The 24,636-nt window shown below is 29.5% G+C and overlaps 1 protein-coding gene across 1 annotated transcript; it reads left to right on the forward strand.

Annotated features, from left to right (window-relative positions):
* Positions 1 to 262: 262 nt before the first annotated feature.
* Positions 263 to 5,729, forward strand: LOC106761009 (biotin--protein ligase 2). The gene is made up of 10 exons (XM_014644475.2): positions 263 to 443; positions 582 to 840; positions 1,019 to 1,080; positions 1,189 to 1,337; positions 1,694 to 1,814; positions 1,999 to 2,154; positions 3,185 to 3,230; positions 4,642 to 4,708; positions 4,965 to 5,041; positions 5,291 to 5,729. The coding sequence occupies exons 1-10, from the start codon at positions 341 to 343 to the stop codon at positions 5,331 to 5,333; spliced, it is 1,083 nt and encodes a 360-aa protein (XP_014499961.1). The 5' UTR covers positions 263 to 340; the 3' UTR covers positions 5,334 to 5,729.
* The last annotated feature ends 18,907 nt before the right edge of the window (positions 5,730 to 24,636 follow it).

The following is a 24,636-nucleotide window of genomic DNA, read 5'->3' on the forward strand; positions in this document are numbered from 1 at the left end:
ATATTTCTTAGTTACAGATTTTCTAAATTCAACTCAACAATATATTATTTTTAAAAATTAGAATGACTATTTACTATATTTCGTTTGTAAAATTTTATTAAAATGTTCCATATATATACAATATTTCACTATTATCTGTAAGAAATAGTCTTAAAAAAATCAGAACAATTGATTAATTTTATCCAGTAATAGAGGGAACGTTGGATTCTTGCAATTTTCATAAGTTTCGATGACTGAAATGCAAAAAACTGAACCATGTAGTAGCAACCGGTCATAGAAGGGGAACCACCTTGTTTTTTCCGACTCGGGGTAACGCTTTTTGAAATCAGAATAAACGTTGATGCTGTTGCGCAACCCTTCGTGGACAGCGTCGTTGCTATCAGCCACCACCAGAAGGCTCTACAACCACCGCCTTTCTACATCTTCGTTCATGGCGTCTTCAGGTTCGGTCTTCAAGGGTTTTGGTAGTTTAAGTTCGGGGCTCAATGTATCAGTTAACTAATTCGCCTGTCACTTAATAATTTCATCGTGTAAAGCCTGAATATTGAAAGTGAAATTGTTGTTTCTCCGTTTTTAATCAGCTTTGGACTGCAGTTTGCTGGTTTTGTGTGGAAAATCATTGGCAGAGAATGAAACCGCCAAAGCTATAAAAACCAGTAACACTCTAAAGCTCCCCGAGAATGGAGAATTCTCCCTCGTTTTGCATTCGCAGCTAGATAAAACTGTTATGCAAGGGTCTTTTCAAATTCACTCCTTTATGGATTCTCTTTCCACCAATCAATTTGGCAGGCTTCTCATCTGGTCCCCTCAGTTAACTTCAACACAAGATATCGTTTCACAGTATGTTTTGCAGTTTTAGCCTTTTGTTCGGTGTTTTAGACAATGCTTTGGCAGCAGAAAAATGACTTTGTTGTGCCTAAAATAATGTATTGTCGTCTTCTTTTTTCGCATTTTCTAATTATCCATATTCATTTATAAGATCTTACTTTCCTAAATCCGGCACTCTTATTTTGTTCAGAAACTTTTGTGAGCTTCCCGTTGGTACAGTTTGTGTCGCTGATGTTCAGACCAAGGGACGAGGTTTGATATTACTTATACGACATTTAGTGCTGTTGTGTGTGATTATCTGTCCTTTTCAACTTCTATTTTAGTTAAAGTCAAAGATGCCCTGAGCTCTTAAACTCACAGGTCGGTCTAAGAATGTCTGGGAATCTCCATCGGGTTGCCTTATGTTTTCTTTTACTTTGCAAATGGAGGATGGACGAGTCGTTCCTTTAGTTCAGTATGTGGTTTCCCTTGCTATCACAGAGGCAGTGAAGGATATCTGTTACAAAAATGTAAGTGCTTTGTTTTGAAGTACTGACTTGACACCTAGCTTGCTAGTAAATTTGATAAGGGAATGTGATAGCCAGGTTAAAAAAATTAAGTAGGTTTATTTTATGTTTACACAAACAAATGTGCAGATGTTATTGACTAAATAAACTGAAAATTTTAATTCTTTTGTGGAGACTGATGTCTGATGGTGCTTTATGTGATTCTGCGACTAACAGCAGTAAGAATACTGTTGTTTACTTTGTGTTTGGCGGTATTCCAAATCAACATGCATGATTTGTCACAATGTTAATACGTTCTCCAATTGTTTGGGATTGTGTCTGCACTTAGATACGTGTTATTCAAACACTTTCCATTCCAGGGGTTACCCAGCATAGATGTTAAAATCAAGTGGCCAAATGATCTTTACTTAAATGGCTCTAAAGTTGGAGGCATTCTTTGCACCTCGACATATAAATCAAAGAAGTTCAATGTTAGTGCAGGTAATAAATTATTCTTGAGTAGTATTTACCGATTGAACTTCTATCTCGTGTACTTAAATAGTTGACTAAAATCCTTGTTTTCTGTGGAGAATTTGATTTTCCTTACTGTCATTTGGATAAGAGTAAAATGATTTTAAAGTTTAGGCTCATGAAGATGATCATGACAAATCTCATGCGTTCACAGGAATAGGTTTGAATGTCAATAATGAGAAGCCAACAACGTCCTTAAATACAGTTCTAAAAGAGTTGTCTACAGGAGCTTACCAATTTCAAAGAGAAGATATTCTAGCAGCCTTTTTTAACAAATTTGAGGAGTTTTATGGTTTATTTGTGAATCAAGGTACTGTTAGTTGAGTGATTTGTTTGATATTGCTTTTTGGTTTCATATCTGAATTCTGAAATCATACCTCAATTCTGGTTATTGTGTAAATATCTTGTATCTGTTTTCATTCCTCTATCATGCTCTTTCTCTGAAAAACCCATGGATGAATAAAATAATTAACCAATCTGAATCAACTTCTTGAATTATGCTTCTCACCCATGTGTACCGATCACAATGGAATATACTTCTAAGTCTATCCTTTCTATATCCAAATTAATCAAACTACAAATCATATGAAGGGAAGAAAGTTGTGGAAATTTATATTTTGGGAAAACAGAGAAACAGATAAGAGAGTAATATATAGGGAATAGGATGCAACAGTGATGTATATAGTTGAAAAGTATTTACTGGTTTACCATTGCAAGTGCAGAACTCCATGAGCCTCTATTTTTCTTTTGTCTGGGTATTTTTTTCCCTTTTTGAAGATTTACTGTTTCTTTTAATGGATTGTACCCACGACTTAGAGAGTTAGGCCCGACATGATCCTAAGGTTTCCTTAGTTTTTTTTTTTTTTTTCATTTACAAATGCATCAAATTCAATGCAACTTATGCCAACAAATTCGCTATTGAAGTGACATCAAAGTGGTTCCTAGAAGGACAAAACTAATGGGAATGGATCCCTCCATCTTAGATTTTCATGTGATTGTCTCTGGGGAATGTCTATGAAAAGGGAGATAGACACTCAGAAAACATTAAGATCTATTCTAAAACTAATGGCGCTTGTAATTGATGGACCACTTTAATGTTTCCCGTGTGATCTAACATACATCTATGGAAGAAAAAATAGGCATTTATTAAAACAAAATAATAATAAAATAAAATAAACAACCAAAACTGTTTTTCATGTTAAAATACTGCCATTACTCTGTTTCCTGACTTTAGAGTTTTCTTCAACTTACTGTATTTTAAGCACCCATTATTCTGCATTACCGAATATTTTGATTATTAGTTAGGTAATTTTGAGATTCATAAATCTTGTTAAATGCAGGATTTCAGACCCTAGAGGAGCTCTATATTAAGACATGGTTGCACAGGTGACTGAATTTAAAATTCTCACCTGTAGTTTTTATTTATTTTATTTTATTGGCAAGGATTCATTGCAAGACTTAGGAGAATTGGCTGGTTTTCTGGTAATTGCCTGTGAATCTTTTTTTTTTTTTTTTTTGGTAATGCCTTGAGTTATAAGACACAAATAATGTGATACTTGTTGGCATGGATAAAGTTGAAGGACAAGTTAGGGTAGCAAAATTTAAATATGCTAACAACTAGGTGATTGAATTCCCTGTTTCTCTGCCTTGGTAAAATCAGAGAATCATTGTTACTCTGTAGACTATTTTTTTGAAGAAAGTTTAGTGACTAACCTAGCATTCAGTGAATTAGTTTCCATTGTGTGTGGCTGCATAATTAGCTTGAGGTCATTATCGTTAATATTTATACATAGAATAGAAGAGTGCCCTTGACTCCATTGCACCTTAGCTTTAAATAGAAGTTCTGATGATTCTTTGTCCAAGAGTACTATTTTTTACACAATGGAATTATGAGGGACCTCTGCATTCATTCTATTTTCTGTTTTTCGTCACTTTTGGTCTTGAATTCTTATTTGCTACCTGTCCCCCCAGAAAAAAAGAATAAAATGTCTCTATTTATCCTCTTTATCATCATTTTGTTCTTATCCTTTTGCTTTGAAATTCAAATCACTAGAACTAGCAATTAATCACCATCATAAACTTAAGTTTTACTTCCTTTTACTCTTGATACTTTGTGGCAATTTTAATCATGAAGGTGTGAATCTGAATCCGTAACATTTTGTCATAAAACTGATCATAAAGCAGAAACACTCTTCTTTTTTGAGACGCAAGACATTACTGCATCAGCACTTCCCTAACACTTACATGACGCGTGTTTGACACTCCCAGGGTCCACTTATATTATTTTCTTTCAGCTTTAACTCATCAGCCAATACATACTTCGGGATGGAAACTTTGAGAACATTAGTATTATAAGAAAATAAAATATTTATATTTTTTGAAAAAGAAAATCAGAAAAGTCGACATAGAATGTAAAATATATAAAAAAATGTCTCTCGCTATGTTTTTGTGAAGGAAATTATGTAGGAAGTTTAATATAATACACAAATCTTGATTATCATTTTTAGATTATATATCTGTATGTCTCGGTGTCTTGTAATTTTTAACTTTAATTGTGTTGAAATGTCTTTATCTATCTCGAGCCTGGTGTCCGTGCTAAAGTTTGTGCTTTAGATAACACTAACAGCTAAACTCATTTATTCATTTTAGTTAGCAGCTGAAATGAAATGTTAAACATATTGTAGTATTCATCATTTTGTTTAAGCTTTTATTTGGAAAAACAAAACCTTTTTATGCATAAATGTGGGACGGTTTATAGGTGTGCAGTCATTTATATATTCAAAAATGTTGTGTGCAGTGGACAGAGAGTTGTTGTGCAAGAAAAGAATGGGGATAAAGTGATCGAGCACGTCGTAACTATTCAGGTTTGGCAGATGAAAACTATTCTTCCTGAACTACCGTTCTTAGAGAACACTTAAAATTTGTACCGTGAGAATGAATAATTTATGGATTCATTATTTAGTGGTAAGGGTTAGTAATTTTCAAAAACGAAATTTTTAGATGAAGTGGAAGATTGTAATATATGAAAATTATCTGTCAACCATTTCCACTGGTAATTTTGATGGCTTAACTCAGTTGTCATATTGCTGTAAAGTAATTTTTCTATTATTGTATGCGTAGGGTTTGACATCATCTGGATATTTATTAGCTGTCGGTGATGACAATCAAATGTGTGAGCTCCACCCTGATGGTAATAGGTAATGGAACAAAATACCATTTTCTTCTATCTGCATGATTAAGTTGTGACCAAAACACTTCTGGAAAAATAAAAATCGACAGTTTAGGCCTTTGAGCTTTTGAAATTTGAAGCACACATGTAGTTATCAAAAACAGTGATAAATTTCACCGGGCACATTTATTAATGAAATTGACGTTTCAAATTACGTGATTGCATGACCTGATATTATATCAATTGAAATTCAAAATTGTTTTCTACTGTGTTACAGCTTTGACTTTTTCAAAGGACTAGTCAGAAGAAAACTCGACTGAACAAGATTCCTTGACACATTTCACAAGAGGCCACAACTTTGTATATATTATTACGAAGATTTGTCTTTAGAGCTAAGAATTTTCCAATAAACCATATTTGTTTAATGTATGTTGTCTGCAGAAGTTCAGAACTTTTGTACCCCATTTGTATTTGTGATTTTCCGTCAAACTTGTGATGCGCTTTCCTTGTCCGGTCAAACTAGATCTTTCTATACATCATGGCACGTAAAAAACATCATGCAGTTGCAACCAAAATAGTAACTTTTTTTTCTTCTCTTGATAGGGCCTAGTTCATGATTGCTTTAGTCAATCATTTGTAAGGAGTATGGTGGTCCTTCATCGCCAGCTATGAAATGATTTGAAAAAAAGAAAAAGAAAAACCGTTTCTATGATTCATACTTGTGCTCAATAATCGCCTTTGCTTCCAAATAAAGTATGCTAGAATTAGATGCTTAATCAGATGTGTTGACTGTCTGTCTTTCAAAAATCGGTCGCTTTTTGAAATTGGACTCATTCGCCATAATGCCAAATCTATTTTCCTTATAAAAACATGCAGTACTTTTCTCCCACTGCCTTTATACAGTAATGGTTACCCATTTATGATGGCGTTTATTTCTCACATACTGGTATCATGTAACCACATAGTACTTGTTGTCATAGTTGAGAATTTGCATTTATTCCACAAAGAGTAGCATTGTGCTGGTGATCCATAATGGTCCATTCTCCATCATATTCAGCATGTTTTTTTGGTGGGGTGTTTGGTGGGCTTGTTCGAAGAAAGAACTTTATAGTGGCACGTTCAATGGTTGAGGTGTACTTGGTCTTTCTCTTTCGGGATCGGTGGCATTATTTGCTTGTATTTCTGTAAGTGAACGAAAGACACCACACCATCCGCAACACATGGACAAACTTCCTTACTTTCTACAAAATGCCTTGGCGATATGATAGTTAAGGCCATAAAGCATGAAGCATGTCCATGCAACTCCCAATGTCTCCATCACAGTGTAAAATCATTGGAGGTTGAGTCATTCTCAAAGGGAAGCAAAAGGGCATGTGAGAGAAGCTACCAGTCGCAATTTTCGTCTCTTGGTCATTGCTGAAAGCCTAGTGTCAACTTCTAGCCTTTTCTTTGTTCTCCTTTTCAAAACTCAACCTGCCACTATACTCAATAAGCACCAAAGCTGCTGCCTTCTTCTGCCAAACGTGGCTTATTTAACATTTACGTGAATCATGGACCAAAAAAGCACGTTTAGGTGAATCGGGGTGTTGGTCTCTACCGTGCCATTGCTAGCATCTATTACATGTCACCACTTCTCGAGCCCCATGGGTTAAGGAAAATTAGTTGCTAATTTGGTATATGTCACGATCACACATCCATCTGTAATATACTAACCAAACTTGTTATAAAAATATTAGTATTAACAGTGCAGACGCTCCTAATTTTAGACTAGCTGTCCAGAGAATAAGGTTCTTGGCGCAATTCCAAAGGTTCGGAATTGAAATCTTTTCACCAGAGCTTCTGGAAAATGGAGATTCTGAACATGTAAAAGAATATGTGTGTACATATGTGGACAAAAGAAAGTCTATACGTGAATATGGTATTGTGCTTTACAGGTTGGTTTGATTTTCGAATAATTAGTCTAGATTCACACCTATGCTATCGAATGTAGATGGTGTCTTCGGCAATCATTATATGAATGTAAATGGTTAAACAGTTCACAAAGTGAAAGTCACACAATTGAAAATTGCCCCCTTATACTGTTTTTTACCTGTTTGACATAATCATACCATATTTATCCAAGCTTTTTATCTCTTCTTCACAACTTTCTCTGCGACAGATGTAGTTGTCAATTAAATTTCAAGTAAAGAAGTGTGTGCAGCATGTTTTTAGTTCTAAAAAATATGGCAATGGTGAGCTTGAATTTAGATTTTCAAGAAAAAACCGTTAGAGTCTTTACAAATTTTATCAACAGGAGACTCAAATCTAGTAACTTAATAAACCAATGTTCTAAATATGTTAAACGCTTAATACTCGACAAACTCGACATTCGGTCATAATTTGAGAAGACAGTATAAGTCGGTAGGGCGGATCCAGATCCAAATTGTAGAAACTCGAAATAGCTGGCATAAACTCGATGTCCAGTCTAGGAGAGGTCGTGATTCCGTTAGAACCGTCCGTCCGGAAGAAAGATGAACTTTAAGATTGAGTTAAGATAAAACAAGATTAAGATTAGAGATATTGGGTCAGTAATTGGACCGTGATTAAGACTTTGCTAATCACGGCCCCATAACTATAAAAAGAGGTCAAAGGTAAAAGGTAGTTGGTTATATTGATTGCACATTTACTTGAAATACTCACTTTCTCTTTCTATCTCTACCATTGAACTGTCCATTGACTTGAGCGTCGAAGTACCTTTGACAGGTACTCGACCGGGCGTTACCAGTAGAGGACAGAAGATTGGAGTGAAAGAGGAGTGCTTGGAGCGCAACAGGACGTCTAAGAGAGAAATTGTGTAGGTGTTGGAGTCAGACCGACCATACAACCGAAACACCTATGAATAAAAGAAAAACATCATCTTAACATCACAAAAGTTAAAGAAAATTTTAAATTTTCTACATCTCATACTTTCAAACGAACTTAGCTCAATCCTTAAAATCACTTATAAAATAAATTTTACATCTATTTATATATAAATGGGCGTGAAAGATACCTCTTATTCTCATTTTATATATAAAAAAATTATGATACAAAATACTTTAACTTTAAATAAAATATAATCATGAAAATATATATATATATATATATATATATATATATATATATATATATATATATATATATATATATATATATATATATATATATATATGGGAAAAACTCGTTTTATCTTTAATCATACGAACAAATATTGTACATAAAAGTATGAGGTTTATTTAAGTTCTTAACACGTTATTCGGTTCAAATGAATTTTGTTGGTGAGTCTGTAGAGTTTGACTAACGAAGGCGTGACTAAATGTATTAGATGAGGAGCTAGCAACTGAAAATATTTAAAAGGTGAAGTGAGAAATTTAAAATGATTGGGAAGGTTAGAGAAATTTGACAGTGCAGAAGGAGAATTGGTGGCACTAATGGATGAAAGGAAGTTGAATAAAGGGGAAGAGATCACAGGCAGGGCCTGCAGCATGTAAGTAAATTCATGAGTCATAATTGCATATGATTAATGGAAAAAGAGACGAAAAGAAGATTAGTCGTAGATCCTTTGCATCATCACATGGGGAAGCAGCCTTCGTGGGCCACAAAACTTTATCCTAACAATCCAACGATCTTATTATATATTACTATACTCACGCTTTAACTTTATTAACATCTTAAGCATGCTTTCAACACATGTCTAATCTTACGTAAAAAATCCATATATTCTACATCACCCACAATATGATCTTGCCGCTAACGAAGTAGATATCATTGACTGAATCATTAAAGCCAAGTAATAGAATTGGGATAAGGCAAAGAGGGCTAAAAGAACAGTACACCAAAAGTGGTACAAAGTATATTCAAAATCATAAGCTTGAAATGTGGGCATAGACATGGAATGAAAAAATGGCAGCTACCAATATTACTAATAAAAAATGGGTCCAACCAGTGATACAAAATTTAATTCAAATGTGCACTTATATTTGGTAGACCAAGTGTCACAGGCTTTTGCACATTACACCATTTTGGACCGTTTCGTCACATGAAACTATTGTTTCTGGATGCTTGTGAGGGACATTCTCAGATCGCACAAATCCGTTCTGCATAACATGTTTTTTTACTAGTTGAAATTTTACATCAACTATAAATAAGATCAATTTATAATATATAAATAAATGTAAATTTTATTTTAAAAATTAATTTTATACAATTAAATTACACTTAAAGTCCATTGCTGGACTACTCACATTATATATGAATATCACATGCATCTTTTCTTCTCATCCAAATATTCACCCTTCCTACGTTTATGGCTTTTAATTATGAAAAAAGTCTTAAGTATAGCCCATGATTTGGGGTGTGTGTGATCGAAAGAAAAGAAAATAAATAATATAAATAAAACATGAATTCTGTTTTCTGATTTGTACTAATCATGAGATTGCTTGGTAGAGACGGAAGAATCAAAGGAAAGATAAAGTAATATAGAAACCAAATAACAAAATTAAAGCAAAAAATAACTAAAGGGAATCTCTCGCAACTATTATTTAACACTCCATTATATAAATGATACATTGTTTATTCCAAAACTATTGGATCCGAATAACTTAGTCAAAATTTGACTGATTTTTTCTCAGTATGATAAGGAATATGTGAAGAAATATCCCAAACCCACAGAATTTCCGTCACTGGAATTGACAAAGGCTGCTGCTACGGCTGCAGGTGTGTGAAATTTGTCAATATAAAATAATATTCCATTAGTATAAATAAATAAATAAATAATTAATTAAAATAGTTTATTTTGTAATTATGGTTTGAGTGGGAATGAAATGATGAGTGTGAAAGGTAGAGGAGATGAAGAGAGGAAGAGAAATAGGGTAGGTGAAGTAGGTGGCATGGGGTACAAAATGAAATCTGCAATGAACACAACACAAAAATTGAGGATGACACTGTTTCAATCTTCATGGATATGGCCCTTCTTCCTTTTTCTCCTTTGCTTTATGTCTTCTGAACACAACATCGTACGCAGCAGCTGCTCCTGCACCACCCACCCACCAGACACCATTGTTCTTGTCCGTTTTACTGTTTTAACTTCTTCGTCATGTAATCATTCATTCTCCCACAAATATTTTATCATTTCTATATCCCTTTTAAGCGATAAAATATATGAATGATTCTTGTTACGTCTTTAGGTAGAAGTCGGTGAAGTGAATTTCGTTACAATGATTAGTGATAATGACAATAACACTGTGCTTTCTCACTGATTTAATTGAAATTAGTCTTGTTTAAAATTCAAGATAATATTATCAGGTGGTGAAAGTTCAAAAATGACCTTTTCTGTAGCAGCTTTAAGTTGAACAGCCACGTGTCATCAGATCATGAATGCGGTGCAGCGTTTGCGTTTGACTGAGCCTTTGGTCAATGTCTTCCACAAAGAAAACGACGTGTCCGTCATCCTCTGCGCCTGGGTACACCTTAACGCGTACTTCTCTCTAACCTTTATTATCTTTTATCTCTGTTCGCACTCCTCTTTTCAGATCTTCGTACACTCACGCCTCTTAAACGTTACCCCTCACAACAACTCACTCTTAATTTAAGATAAATTAATCAATAATATATTATAATTAAAAGGTTAAAGATACCAGTTTAAAACCATCAAAAAGTTTTAAATGGCCCAATGCATAATGCATTGTTTAAAGAAAATAACAGACTCTTGGCCCACCAATAACATCTCCATCAATTTAAAAATCATTGGGAATTTTGACTCTAATATTGTGAGATGTTCATTTATAGGTTTAATTGCTTTTTTTGTCTCCAATTTGGTTGAAGTGTGTCAAATTAGTCCTAATTTCGTCCCCATATAGAAAAAATTTGTGTCAATCAAGTCATTTTTGTTAAAAATCATTGCTTTCAAAACTCACTTTATCCACTACAATATCAGGGATCGGATCCATGAAGTGGTTATTATTCAAAACTCACTTTAAGTTTTTAACACCATTAGTTTGTATTTAACGCAGATGACTGATTGACATAAATTTTTTCTATATAAAAACGAAATTAACATTTTTTTAAAAGAGGATGAATTTGACATGCTTTAACGGGACAAAAAAACAATTAAATCTTCATTTATACGTTAGTTCAACACCACTGTTTCATAAAATTCTCCTTAAAAAAACTATCACATTTCATTCAATTATATTTCTCATATTCATGAAGTATTATGAGTGATATAATCATATTATGTAAACACTCGTGAAATATCAAGTTATTAAGGATGAAATTTAAAATAAATAGATTTTCATAAAAGATATAATCGTTAAATATTCACAATATCATCTAATAATATTAAACATTCATACTTTATAAAAGGAACTCTCGTTATAAAGATGAGACGAAATAATACGAAGATAGAACATAAATTTATCGTATATTATTGGTTCATTAAATAAAAATTTAGCTCATAATATCTTTTAAACATGTTTTCGAGTTATTTATAACCCTAGTTTATGTTTTTTTAATACTCTTTCATTTGTCTATACATTTTGTTATTTTTTTTCTCTTTATCTTTTTGAAATTATTATTTATCCAACTCTTAAATAATTTTTTTTTACCAATTTTTTCTGTCTAAGCTGAAATGAAACTCAGACAGGAGACATTTCAAATCTTTCTCTCTCCCTCTTATTATCTTTCTTATATGTTCTATCTTCGTGTTTGGTTTCATCTTTTATCACGAGAGCTCTTCTTACAAAGTACAATTAGTGAATTTAGTATTATTGGATGATATCGTGAATAATAACTAATAATAATGTATGCATGATAAATGAGGATTTTATGGTATATTTAAACTCTGATGATATACATAGTCGTATAGACATATATGTATCATGTGATGAGAGTGAATAGAGATGTGTACATTAAGTTGAAGTGAAGAGTTATCAATACTTAATAAAACATATAATAAATAACTCTATCATAGGAAGTTGATATATAGGTCTTATATCAAAAAGCCGAAAGATTGACAAGTACCAAACATTGTAACAAACGTTAGTTTCTTTATTTCAATTTAAGATTAGTCTTTCAAAAGTAGTCTCTCAATGTATATTTGTATGAATGATATGCGTGGCTTTTAATAGACTTAATGCATGTTTAATCATATGTTGATTATGGTTTATATGATCAATTAAATAAGTAGTTTACCTTTTAGTTTTATAGAACAAATGATTCTACAAACAGAGAAAATTCAGGATTTTTTTAGATATGGGAGTTTTAATAGAATTAAAAAGTGTGTAATTGAAATTTTTACAGATGATATATGATTGTATTTTAACTTTGCTTTTGAAATTATGTGCATCACATTAAATATAATTTTGATGTTAGTTATCCATATATTTGAATTAAATACGAAGTTGAGGCGTTTATTGAATCACATGCGTATGAAAATGACAAATAAGGTTTCACACTCAACATAACATGAGACGTTGAACCAACTTATAAGAATTTTGTTGGATACTTTTTTTTAGTATTAATGTTGGGACAATGTTTTGTTTTTAGTTCACCTTTACAACATTCTATCATAACTTTTGCTTAAATGTGGGTTGTTGCTTGCAGGTTGGAATGGTATGATGAGACCTTGGATTGAGTTAAGTGTGCTGAAAACTTGCATGTTATACAGCTAATAGTGATTTATTTTTCATATCATGATAGTTTATAAACGATCGATATAGTTAAGATTGTTCCTTTCGAAACACAACCTAAATATAAACAAAGTGAAGTTCTGATATTTATATATGCTTTAAAAATAACATATATGTTCCCTTCACACACAAAAAAGAGTGCGCATTCTTTTCGTAAGTATCAAAATGAGTTAGAGACTGAATAAAGTATAGAGTTCATGTTGAGTAATAGCATAAATTAAAGTACTATTGAATGCATATTTATCATATTAATAATAAATTATCAAATTATTTCTATAATAGTATATCTATCAAAATGTGATGGTGTAATGGAAGCCAGCTTAAGGGTGTGGAAAGTTTAACACAGCCTTGAAAACGAGACATCTTATTTAAAATTTATTTTTTTGAATTTTTTTATGTTAAATTATCTATTCAGTTGTTAATTAATTTTATTGAATATTTCACATAGCAAAGCTAACTTGTTTTTTTCAATTCCAATTTATGTTCATATTTATTTTATTAGAGATTTCATTTCTAATATCTATAAAAGACTAAATTCTAACTTAGAAAATAATTATGTAATTCAACCTAACTAAAAACTGATAGTTTGTAAACCGAGCCTGTTTGTTTGACAATTGTATTTCGTAATTGTGTTTTCTTTCCTTGTATAAAAAAACCTAAACCCTGTAAATATAGGGCAGCAAGTGTATAAGTGAGTTTGAGATAATACACAGATTATTAGAGTGTTTCTTCCTCTGTTCTCTTTTCACTTTCTCTCTCTTTCTTTTTTCCAACATTGTTCGGTGCAAAGAGGCATTATCGTTCGGTCATTGCCAAGGATTCAAACCCTCGCTCTCCACCATCCCAACAGTGGTATCCAAAGCTTCAGGTTCGTGACTTGGGAGCTTCGTACTCATCTAGGGCTTGACGGAAGAGTGATTGAAGCGTGAAGAAGATCAAGATTGCATTTCTTGGTGAAAGATCGAGGGTTTAAAGAATATGTTTGTTAATCTACCTGTTCTCATAGACAAGAACTAGAGCAGGTGGAGCACACAAATGTGTGTCTTGTTTTGTGTTCAAGATGTTAGCAGCGTGATGGAGGGAGGGGTATTTGCGTCTGACTTGCGTGGAACAGAGAAAAAGGAGTTCAAGAAAAAAGATGATAGAGCCTTGCTGATTATCCATCAGTGTGTGGACGATGTGCATTTTGAGAAGATTGAAAATGCGGCTTCAACAAGAGAAGCATGGAACATCTTGGTGGGCTGTCATGCCGGAGGGGAAAGGCGAAGAAGGTAAAGCTCCAGACGTTGAGGAGACAGTACGAGCACCTACTGATGGAGGATGGTGATAAGGTGAGCGATTTTTTCAGTAAAGTACTCTCAATTGCTAATCAGATGAAGGGTTGTGGCAACACTATTACTAATCTCATGGTGATCGAGAATATCATGCGGTCACTGCCTTCGACCTTTGATCATGTTGTGGTCGCAATAAAGGAGTCGAGAGACCTTGGAAAACTCAAGATAGAGGAACTGCAAAGCTCTCTGGAAGCGTATGAAATGAGGATGAGGGAAAGAAATCCCATCAGACGCAAGGAGCATGAGTTGAAGGTTCAGCACGTTAAGAATGAGGAAAAGAATACAACCAACAAATGGAAAGGAAAACATGGTAAAGGGAAGTGGAGAAAAGATAGGAACAAAGATGACCAGAATGAGTCTTCAACAGAGGATGTAGGGAAGTCTGAGAAGAATTTCCACAAGAAGGACAAGAGTAATATTGAGTGTTTTAATTGTCATAGATATGGGCATTATGCTAGTGAGTGCTATTCTGAAAAGGAGGAGCAGAAGAAGGGTCAAGGAAAGGAGGCCTACACAACTCAAGTAGAGTCTGATTCAGAACTCATCATATTAATGACAACTACATCTACAGTAAGCTCACACTCTCAAGACAAACTGTGGTATTTGGATTCGGGATGTTCGAATCATGTGACCTGCCATAGAGATTGGTTGGTAAATTTTGCAGAGACCGAGAGGAGCATGGTGAGATTTGCTGATGACAACACTTCAAAGGTAGAGGGAGTCGGTGATGTGGTTATTAGAAGAAAGAATGGCTCGCGTGCCATCTTAACTGGTGTGTTGTTTGTCCCTATAATAAGGTACAATCTTCTAAGTATTGGCCAAATAATTCAAAAGGGTTTTACGGTAGTAATGGGAGACTACAATAAAGTTGATGTGTTTGATAAAAAAAAACTGATCTTGAGGAGCAAGATCTCGAAGGATAATACGTTTCAAATCATCCTAGTGAAATCCACAATGAGTGAAGAATGTGGTTATATAGAAGGTGAGACGTATATTGATACACGAACTGGTAATGAGGACGGCCTGGTGCATGTAGCCATGTTCGCAGGTGAAAAACCGATCAGTCAAAAGGAAACCTTGGCAGATGCAAAACCGATCGGTCAAATCAAAACCTTGAAGAAATCCGAGTGGAGGGATGCAATGAAAGAAGAAGCTGATCCTGTTGAGAGGAAAGGAATCTGGAATTTAGCTGACATTCCAGCGGGGAAGAAGAGAAATGTTGAAGTGAACGTTGTCAAAGAAGCATGGGGAGTCACTGGTGAATTGAGACGTGGAGAACACCGTTCGATCATGTCTTTCGAACCATTCAGTCTCGGTCGCACAACTCGCACAAGTTGGCATCCTTCTTCGTCACGTGTTTGGTAAGAAACTATTGCCTAGAATGGAGAATCTGATGGAGAATGCGGAGTGAGTCTCAGAATTGTAAGGGAGAAGCGTAAAAGGAAAGCACGTGAAGGTTAGATTTTTCCACCACTATTGACAACAATAACAGGACAAGAATCCATAAGAGTGAGACCTATAAAGAAGATGAAGGCTAGTGCTCTAACTCACTAAGGTTCCATCTTTTTCCAAACAAAGAGGAGTCTTATAGATAACATAAATCAAAAAATGAAATTTTTTTAAGACTCTAACAAAATTCTAAAATACAAGAAAGCAACGAGACACAATGGGTGAAATCAGTAGAAAAGAAGTAACATAAAGATAAAAGAAAAAATAGAAATCAAAATTTATTGTAAGAGAATAAAATAATTAATCATTCTTTTTTTTCTAAACAAAATTATAATTGCTAGAAAAAAATTAATTCATTAAATATAATTTTTAATAGAGATAAAAATTAATAAAGACTAATAACTTAATTAAATTTTATTATCAACACATAAAGTTATAATTAATTTGATGGAGACATATTAGTATTAAAAAAATTGAAGTCCTTTTTTTCATAATTATAATTTTCTAATTAATTTAATAAAAATATATTAGTAACAAAAAAAATTGAAACATTGTTTTTCTTAATTATAATTTATAATAGAAAAATATTAGAATTAAAAAAATTGAGGTCTAAAACAAGTGTTTTACCTCCTTAACCCTTGAACCGACCCTAATGATTACAGGTGTTTTAAAGTGTTATTTTATTCTTTTATTGTTAAACTATTAAACAATACTTTGGTTAGGTTTTTATTAATTAGGAAGACAATATATGATTTGATATCAAAGAATTATGAATAAATTTATATATAAGATATTAGATACCATTTTCAACTTAAAACTTTAAAATAATGAGTTTATGTATCTTTCTATTTATATAACTTTAAAACAATGAGTTTATGGGTTCTCCTATTTATATATTGGTTATTTTCTGGTTTTTATCAAACGTGAGACTTCCAACTCACCTTGAACTTTTAATATTTTTTTGTCCATTAAATGATAAAATTTGTTTATTGTTAATGTCTAGTTTTACACTCTATAAATATGTTAGAAGTTTCTCATTTATTAAAGATAAAAATCAATTTACAATTTAAAAGATATAAATAAATATAAATCTTACTTTACAAAACAATTTTACAAGATTAAATTAAACTTAAAATTTACTTCTTAAAAATAATAAAAATCCGCATGTTTATGTCATTTATAATCCCAAAAAAATATATAAAAATCCAAACAATTTTTATAATATTAAAAGATAATCTCATATAAAAAAATATTATTAAATCAAACTTGAGAAAATATATTATAAAGAAAATACAAAATCTTAGAGTGAAAAATTAAACATTAACATACTTTTGACACAAAAAATACCTTATTCGTATTTTTCTTATTGAATTTTTTTCAAATTAAATTCCTAAAAGAATGAAAATAACAAATAGTTATATTAAAGATGATAAAGGTTTACCTTATCTTCTGTATATTGTGAATTACTTAATTGCAATGTTTGTTTATTATAAATAGAGATTTGATTAACAATAGTTATCATGTGAAGTATTACCTAATATCTGTGATTGCTATTAAGTTATTGCATTATTATTTAGTTAGTCTTTTTTTTTTATATATTTTTCACGTAAATAGCTATAGTTATATTTAGCTTATAGATAAATGAGTTCATCTAACTTAGAAAAGAGTTTAATATATAAATAATTTGGTCTATTTTACTTATGAGAAGGTCTGTTTGTCGTTAATAATTTTTATAATTCGTCATTTTCTATTTGAGCACGTAAGTTTTCTAACTTTTATAATCATTATGTTCATAAAAAATATTTATAGAGAATCATTTTATTCTTTATCTTTCTTTATATATTAATACAAACTGGTGCAAAAGATTTAATTAAGAGTTTTGTATTTGTAGATTATTACTCCTTTATCGACCTGGATTACCTTTATTTATTCATTTTTTCGTAAGAAACATATTTAAGATGTTAAAAAATATAGTTAATACCATCAAAATTAAAAAGTTTAACACATATATAAGATTCCACCACCCTCTTGTGACTTAGAAGTTAGTATAAAGAGGTTGATGCAAACAAATTCTTTAAAAACACCTTTTTTGTCTATTTTTTTAATTTAATTTTATAAAAACTCATTTATTTTAAGTGATATATATATATATATATATATATATATATATATATATATATATATATATATATATATATATATATATATATATATATATATAACAGGTGATAATGGAGTCCGTGGAAACTAATGAGAAAAATATTTCTATAAAATTAATAATTCATTCGTAAATTTAGTATTCAAATTATCCAAATTGGAGGGTTGACACATTCAGCCGAAAGAAGTATTTATTTATTTATTTATTTTTATAAAACTAGGTTGTTAGGTGTTTGGTCTTGTAGTGAACGTTTCACAAACGAGGAAGATAGAAAGAGGAACAGGTAGGCGTGGCTGCTTCAACCAAAGGTTGCAATGCCAAATTAAAAAATAAATGCTTGTTCCTTAGTAAGATATTTTTATTTTAAGAAAAATCCGACTTTAGTGTTAATACTTTTTTTATCAAATATGTCAAATTCAAATCATGAAAATAAAATTATGTTAAATATAAAATTATTATTATTTAAATTTAATTATATTTTAAATATCTTATAAATTTAAAAAAATTTCATTGAATCTTTAATAAATTTTTATAATTGATTAAATACTCAATAAATGGATTTAATAAATTTTTATTGTGTCATTAAATACTCAATAAATTTAATTTTTAATTGATTTTTTATATTAAATATTTATATTAAATTAAGTAGTTAATAGAATTATTATTGTGTCATATTATGACATGTGACAACAATTTAGAAATGTGGCATGACAAGATAAGAACTACCTCACCCACATCATCTTGATAAAAAAAAATTAATGATATTTCACAATATTTTTTTAACAATTTTAATATCATCTACGTATCATTATCAGATTGATATATGTTGGTGTTTATTATTATTATTATTATTATTATTATTATTATTATTATTATTATTATTATTATTATTATTATTATTATTATTATTATTATTATTATTATTATNTATTATTATTATTATTATTATTATTATTATTATTATTATTATTATTATTATTATTATTATTATTATTATTATTATTATTATTATTATTATTATAATAGAATAATTTTGAATCAATAAAAAATAACATATAGATAAAATTAAAATATTATAAAAAATATTTTCAAAGTATTATTATTCTTAATAAAATTAAAAAACCAGGACTCAATGGAAAAAGTATAAATTTTTTAAGCATTCAGTTGATAGAAAAAATTTATTAAGAATTCATCTAAAAGTTCTCACATTAATGGAAGACTTAATACATAATTAAATAATTATTTATTACAATTTAGCAGTTATATTATTTTGTTAAAAGCAAGAAATAATGTTTTCAAAATTTTTAAAATAATTTATAGTTTCATATTATAACCTGTATTGTTTTTTCAAAAAGTTGCAATTATTTGTTTTATGAAAATACCATTAGTGTTAATGTTTGCTGTAAGGCGTAATTTATGGAATTAACGAATGACATTGATAAACATACAAGTAAATGTATCACGAACTCGGTCCTATTAAAATAGTATAGATTTTTTATAAAAGTTTCTCTAAAAGTGAAGTCAATTATGATTTTTTTGCTAATGCTGTTACTTTTTTTATTAATTAAGATAATATTATTTCTGAATTAATATTAGTCATGATTTACTGCTCAATATTAAAAAATATTTTATACCTATTTTATTTATTAAAGTTAATTACGTTTAACTTACAGATGATGTTTCTCAACAAATATCAAACTTTTTTTTTTCACTTATGGTTATTGAGATTTTTTTAGTGTATGTTTTGCACATATTTTTATACGCAGTATTCGATATGGTACTTTTGTCAATCTTAGCTAAATGAAACTTTTCTTTATCGATAAGAAGTAAATAAAAATTAATTTTCTTCACAATGTCAAAAAAAATAATGCTAATCTAAATTAAAAAAAAAAAAACTAATCTCGATAGATATAAATAAAATAAAAAAAAGTCACATATTAACTTCAACTAAAAACTAATTTAACTCTCTTTGGTCCGGAAATAATATTAATTAATATTGAAAGAAAAATATAGCCTGTCAATATTTTTGAAATATTAAATACTTTGGAATGTGATAATAGATTTTTGTATTTAATGGTAATTGAAATACTATTCATAATCTATAAAAATGTATGAATATTATTTTTATTAAAAAGAACTTAAAGCATAGTTTTAAACTGAGTTATAATGAATCGACCATGTTAGTCAGAGGAATAATAGGAAAAATATATTAACAAAATAAAGAAAGGAAAGTTTAATAATTAATTGAGACAGTGGATAAACAATGAATTAAGAGAACTTACAATAATAATGCTATTTGTATGAAAAAAGAAAATAGGAAATGTATTAGAGAAGTCACTTATTTGAATGAAAAAGATAGTTTATGCTATGATAACAACGTTGTAACAAAGAAAGTTATGATACTGTGAATGTACAGTTTGCTATCTTTTGACATTTTTGCATTGTTGTTGCAATAATTAAGGTTTCAAACAACAATTATAACTCTAATTAATGACGTTTTTGCAACGACAATAATTTGTTGTAACTAACTTGTGCTATAGTGACCCACATTGTTGCCATACCAAACATACCTTAGCAATCAGAGTAGCTGTGATAGAATATTTTTTTCAAATTTATGTTCATTTTTCATAAATAACATAACACCCAATCATAACTTATAATTCCTAAATTTAAATGTGTTGCTACAAAATATTTTGTGCGCATTTAATTTACATTATTATTATATATTGATATGATTGTTATAACTCTTTCAAAATGACCAAAGCATATAATCTATCAATAAAAATAATAAAATTACAATGCAAGGAATAATAGAAAAAAAAAATCATTGAGTTATATATACAACTTATGTTTAACTTGCTATAAACTTTCTGCAGTATTTAATGTTTGAGTTTCTGACATATATTTAATTAATAAATAAAAGACGTGGGATAAACCTTACCACATGCACGTCAATAATTAGAATAATCATAATAATAATAATTATTATTATTATTATATAAATAATTGTCCATCATTAACATCATTAAAGTTTTGCTCTCACGAAAAGAAATTTGACAATCAGTTTGTAGTCATCAACTAGGTGTCTGAAAAAAAATTAAGTCTAATTTTATTTTAAAATCTGTCAAAATTATATTTTGGTGAATTTGAAAAAATAGAAAATGATGAAAATAAGAGTGATTGCATCATCAATAATTTTAAATTATATAATTTTACATCATTAAAATTATTTATGTCAAAATTTATTAAATTCAGTAATAGTGATTGAATAATTTATATTTTAGTATATTTTATACATATACATTACATTAATTTTGATTTGTATAAAAAATATCAGATAATTTTAGACTATTATAATTTTTTTTGTAATAATAACTTTCATGAATTTTAAAAACACATAATCTAATTGAAAGATATTAAATAGTCTAATTTTTTTTTACACCACATTTGATTTTTTTTTCTTCTGTTTTGATAAACTAAAATTTAATTTTATGTATCTCAACTAAAACAAAAAGAGGTTAGATTAACTTCTTAAAATGCTATGTGTATAATTCGATTATAAAATTTAATTAATTATTTTCTTATAAATATTTGTGAAGAAACTGATAAATCTTAATTATCCTTCCTTTTCTATTTGATATACATCCAATAATTGAATTAAACGACTTTTATACAGACAAGTACTGGTGAAATTGTTTGTTTGAAAAGAAATTAAAGAAGATTAGACTAAGGATTAGATGAGTTACTTGTAAAGCATATTAGGTAAAAACAAGAATGGTAAAATAGTTTATACCAATCATTTAGTTTTATAAACATTGATATTAATTTTATTTTGATAATTAATAATGTGTTTGTGTTAATTACTTGAGAAACAAATAGAAGGGTAATGTGTTTAAATCTGGTTTATCATGATGACTATAATCAAATTTATTAACCTGACATCAACAATATATAACAAGAACTTAGCATTATCCTTAAATATTATTGACTTTTCATGGCATACCATAAAAATTCACAATTCACTTCAATCAAGTATATCTCTAAGTTGTATAATCACATTTCCACTTATAATTAAGTATATTAACGAATTATTAAAATATTAAATATATCTCAAAAATATTCTTTAAAATATTAACTCAAATGAAAAGTGATCTTAGTAGTAAAATTACATCATAAAATAGTAGTGTAAACAATTTTTTTTCTACAAAATAAACTTAAATAATTTACTATATGTTAAAATAACAATAATCTATTTTAATTTCATAAATTTAAACGAAAAATATATAAATTTTCAAAATCAAATAATAAATAATTCAATCTTCACCAATTATTTTAATTTAGTTCTAAAAACACATCAAAATAAACACAAAAATCACCAACCACTAATAACAAGCATACGTACATTTAAATCTTATAATATTCCTATTCATATATATTCATCTTAATGAACACTTACCATTAACAATTATCAACCTATATTCATTAAACTCTATAATATTTATCTCCAAATTTTTCAACAAATATTCATTGCTTTATTTTTTCTTCAGTCCTAAAGTTTTCACTAAATATCTGCTTTGGTTGGTCTAAATTAGAACTATCTGTAGCTGCATCTTCAATCTATAATTAGCAACCTGTTTTTATGCAATTGTTTTCTTCCCAACATTATACAAATTGAGATATTTTGGTCACACATAGTCTTTTTGACTGATTATGAAAATTGTTTCAAATCATTCACTGAGTTTCTATGTTATAAACTTAACGGCCAAAATAATTTCAAGTCTAAAATATCAAGGTATTATTCTTTAATTGATAATAATTAAATACTTTCTTTTTACCTTATAAGATTATGCATTCGAGTGTTTTTTTTAATTATACTTTTATTTCCGTAAATTATAACATATTTAAAGAATCTAAACTATATTTGATATGTTTCTATAAACTCTTCCTTAAAAAAATGTTCCTATTAAACTTGTCATGTCAACGCATGAATATATATCATGTCACATGAGATCAATCAATTTACTTTATATACTTTGAAGGAGAAAAAGGGTACACTATGAACCTACCATGACCTAGATGCTATAATCTTTCTCATCTTCAAGTTTTTAAAGCTGAAGATAACAAGTAAAAAAATTAAATCATAAAAATTTGTATTCCGTTCATCTTCTTTTAAAAAAAAAAAATCATAAAATTTGGTTTAGTTAAATCTTACAAACGATGAAATAGACTATTTTAGGTTAATATACAAAAAACTAGAAAATGATTTTGAATTTTCAAATGTAAAAGAAAATTAAAAATTTAAGCACGTAAATAAAATCAATTTTAATATTTAAATCTAATAATCTAACCCATGTAATAAAATAATATCATTTTATAATTTTAAATTTAAAATCATTATATTTTAAGATGTGTCCATAGGATGTTCCCAACACAAGTCCATTTAAATATAATAAAATAGTAGAAACACTAACATATATATTATAATCAAGAGCTCAATTATTGTTTCAAAACAGTCAATAATTTTAAGTTCAAATGCATTAAATATTCAAAAATAAAAAATTATTAGATCCATTAAATCCATAAAAAACATTACAGCAAATGATGAATAAAATATTCAATTGAAATAATTAATGTTAATATCTGAACTGATGATCATAAAAAAATTGGCATATAAAGTTGTTGTAGAAATAAGGTATGAGATAAGTTGAGACTCTTTGTTTCTTTACATGTTATAAACTTTTTGAGAAACAGTACCATATTATTAGTTTGTGGGATGAAACAAATTGCACAGGTATATCCAAGTTATACTTGTTAAATTTTTAATGATAGAAAGTAGAAGTTTACATGGTTGGAATGAATTTATCATGCAAAGCAATCATAATGTATGTCTGACTCTCTCCACGCGGTGTGTCACAGATTTGCAATACACCTGCATCTATATTTAATGAAAAGGTTGTTTTGGAAGAAAACTAATGTTGGAATTTTACGTTTCTAAGCTTAGTGCACTTATTATTGAGATAATTTTGATGAAAAAATTATATACCACAATTCAGTTGTTTGTTAAAAAATTAAATATGATTTACTATGTATCACTATCATTATAACATGAAATTTGGATATCTAAAATTATCCGAATGTTTAGTTTATAGGAAAAGGAAATACTGGTAGCTAAATTAAATTTTGTTTTGTAGGAAAAGGAAATAGTACTAGAATGGAAAAATTGAAAGTATAAAAAATGATATAAAAATAAGGATTGCTTTACTTTGAATGCAAGATAATAATGAAAAGTGGAGTAAGTAAATATAATTAATTATGTTGTTGTTTTGATGAATATAATAAAATAAAATAAAAATTGTTGGTTTTGTGATTTTAGTTGGTGAAGATTGAGCATAGTGGACATTGACAAGACATGGTTGACGGTGCAGTACTTCCTGAAGCGGAGGTTGGCTATCACCTATCTTTCATGCTGTACCTTCCTCATACAATACAATAGAATACCACTCTGTTTCTTTTCTCTTCTCTTTTCTCCTATCCCTACCCCTATTCCTACTTCCTCTCTCACTGCTAAAATCATCAATCCATTCTCTCTGTCTCACCCTTTTCTCTTTTCTCCCATCTTTTAATATTTTATGTGTATATCATGCAAAACTTAAACAAATGGTCGTACCATGTTCATACTGGTGTCTGGTAGTTGGGCCAGATTTTATTTTGTTTTTCAAAAGGCTTTCATTTCCTTTCATTTTTCTGTTATCTAAATCTGAATTTAATTCCCTCCAAAACGTGCAAGCCATGCTCCTTTTCCACTTCCACACGTCCTTCTGTCAATGTCCCACGTGTCAGTCCTAGATGAAGCCGGCGGCATCTTATCCCCTGTATCCTCGTTGCAGACAATCATTACCCTCTCTCCATCCAGAAGGAAAAGGTGTTTGAGAAGAGTCAATCATGATCGCAGATCACACCTCTCAACCATATTTAA

This window comes from Vigna radiata, chromosome 5, assembly GCF_000741045.1.
Source record: "Vigna radiata var. radiata cultivar VC1973A chromosome 5, Vradiata_ver6, whole genome shotgun sequence".
Classification (NCBI taxonomy): domain Eukaryota; kingdom Viridiplantae; phylum Streptophyta; class Magnoliopsida; order Fabales; family Fabaceae; genus Vigna; species Vigna radiata.

What these genes read in the sequence shown, in the direction of transcription:
- LOC106761009 (XM_014644475.2), top strand. Translation starts at nt 341, where the DNA reads ATGCTGTTGCGCAACCCTTCGTGGACAGCGTCGTTGCTATCAGCCACC. An exon ending in GAAGTTCAATGTTAGTGCAG is followed by an intron (nt 1,815 to 1,998) that starts GTAATAAATTAT and finishes ATGCGTTCACAG; the next exon opens with GAATAGGTTTGAATGTCAAT. An exon ending in ATTAAGACATGGTTGCACAG is followed by an intron (nt 3,231 to 4,641) that starts GTGACTGAATTT and finishes TGTTGTGTGCAG; the next exon opens with TGGACAGAGAGTTGTTGTGC.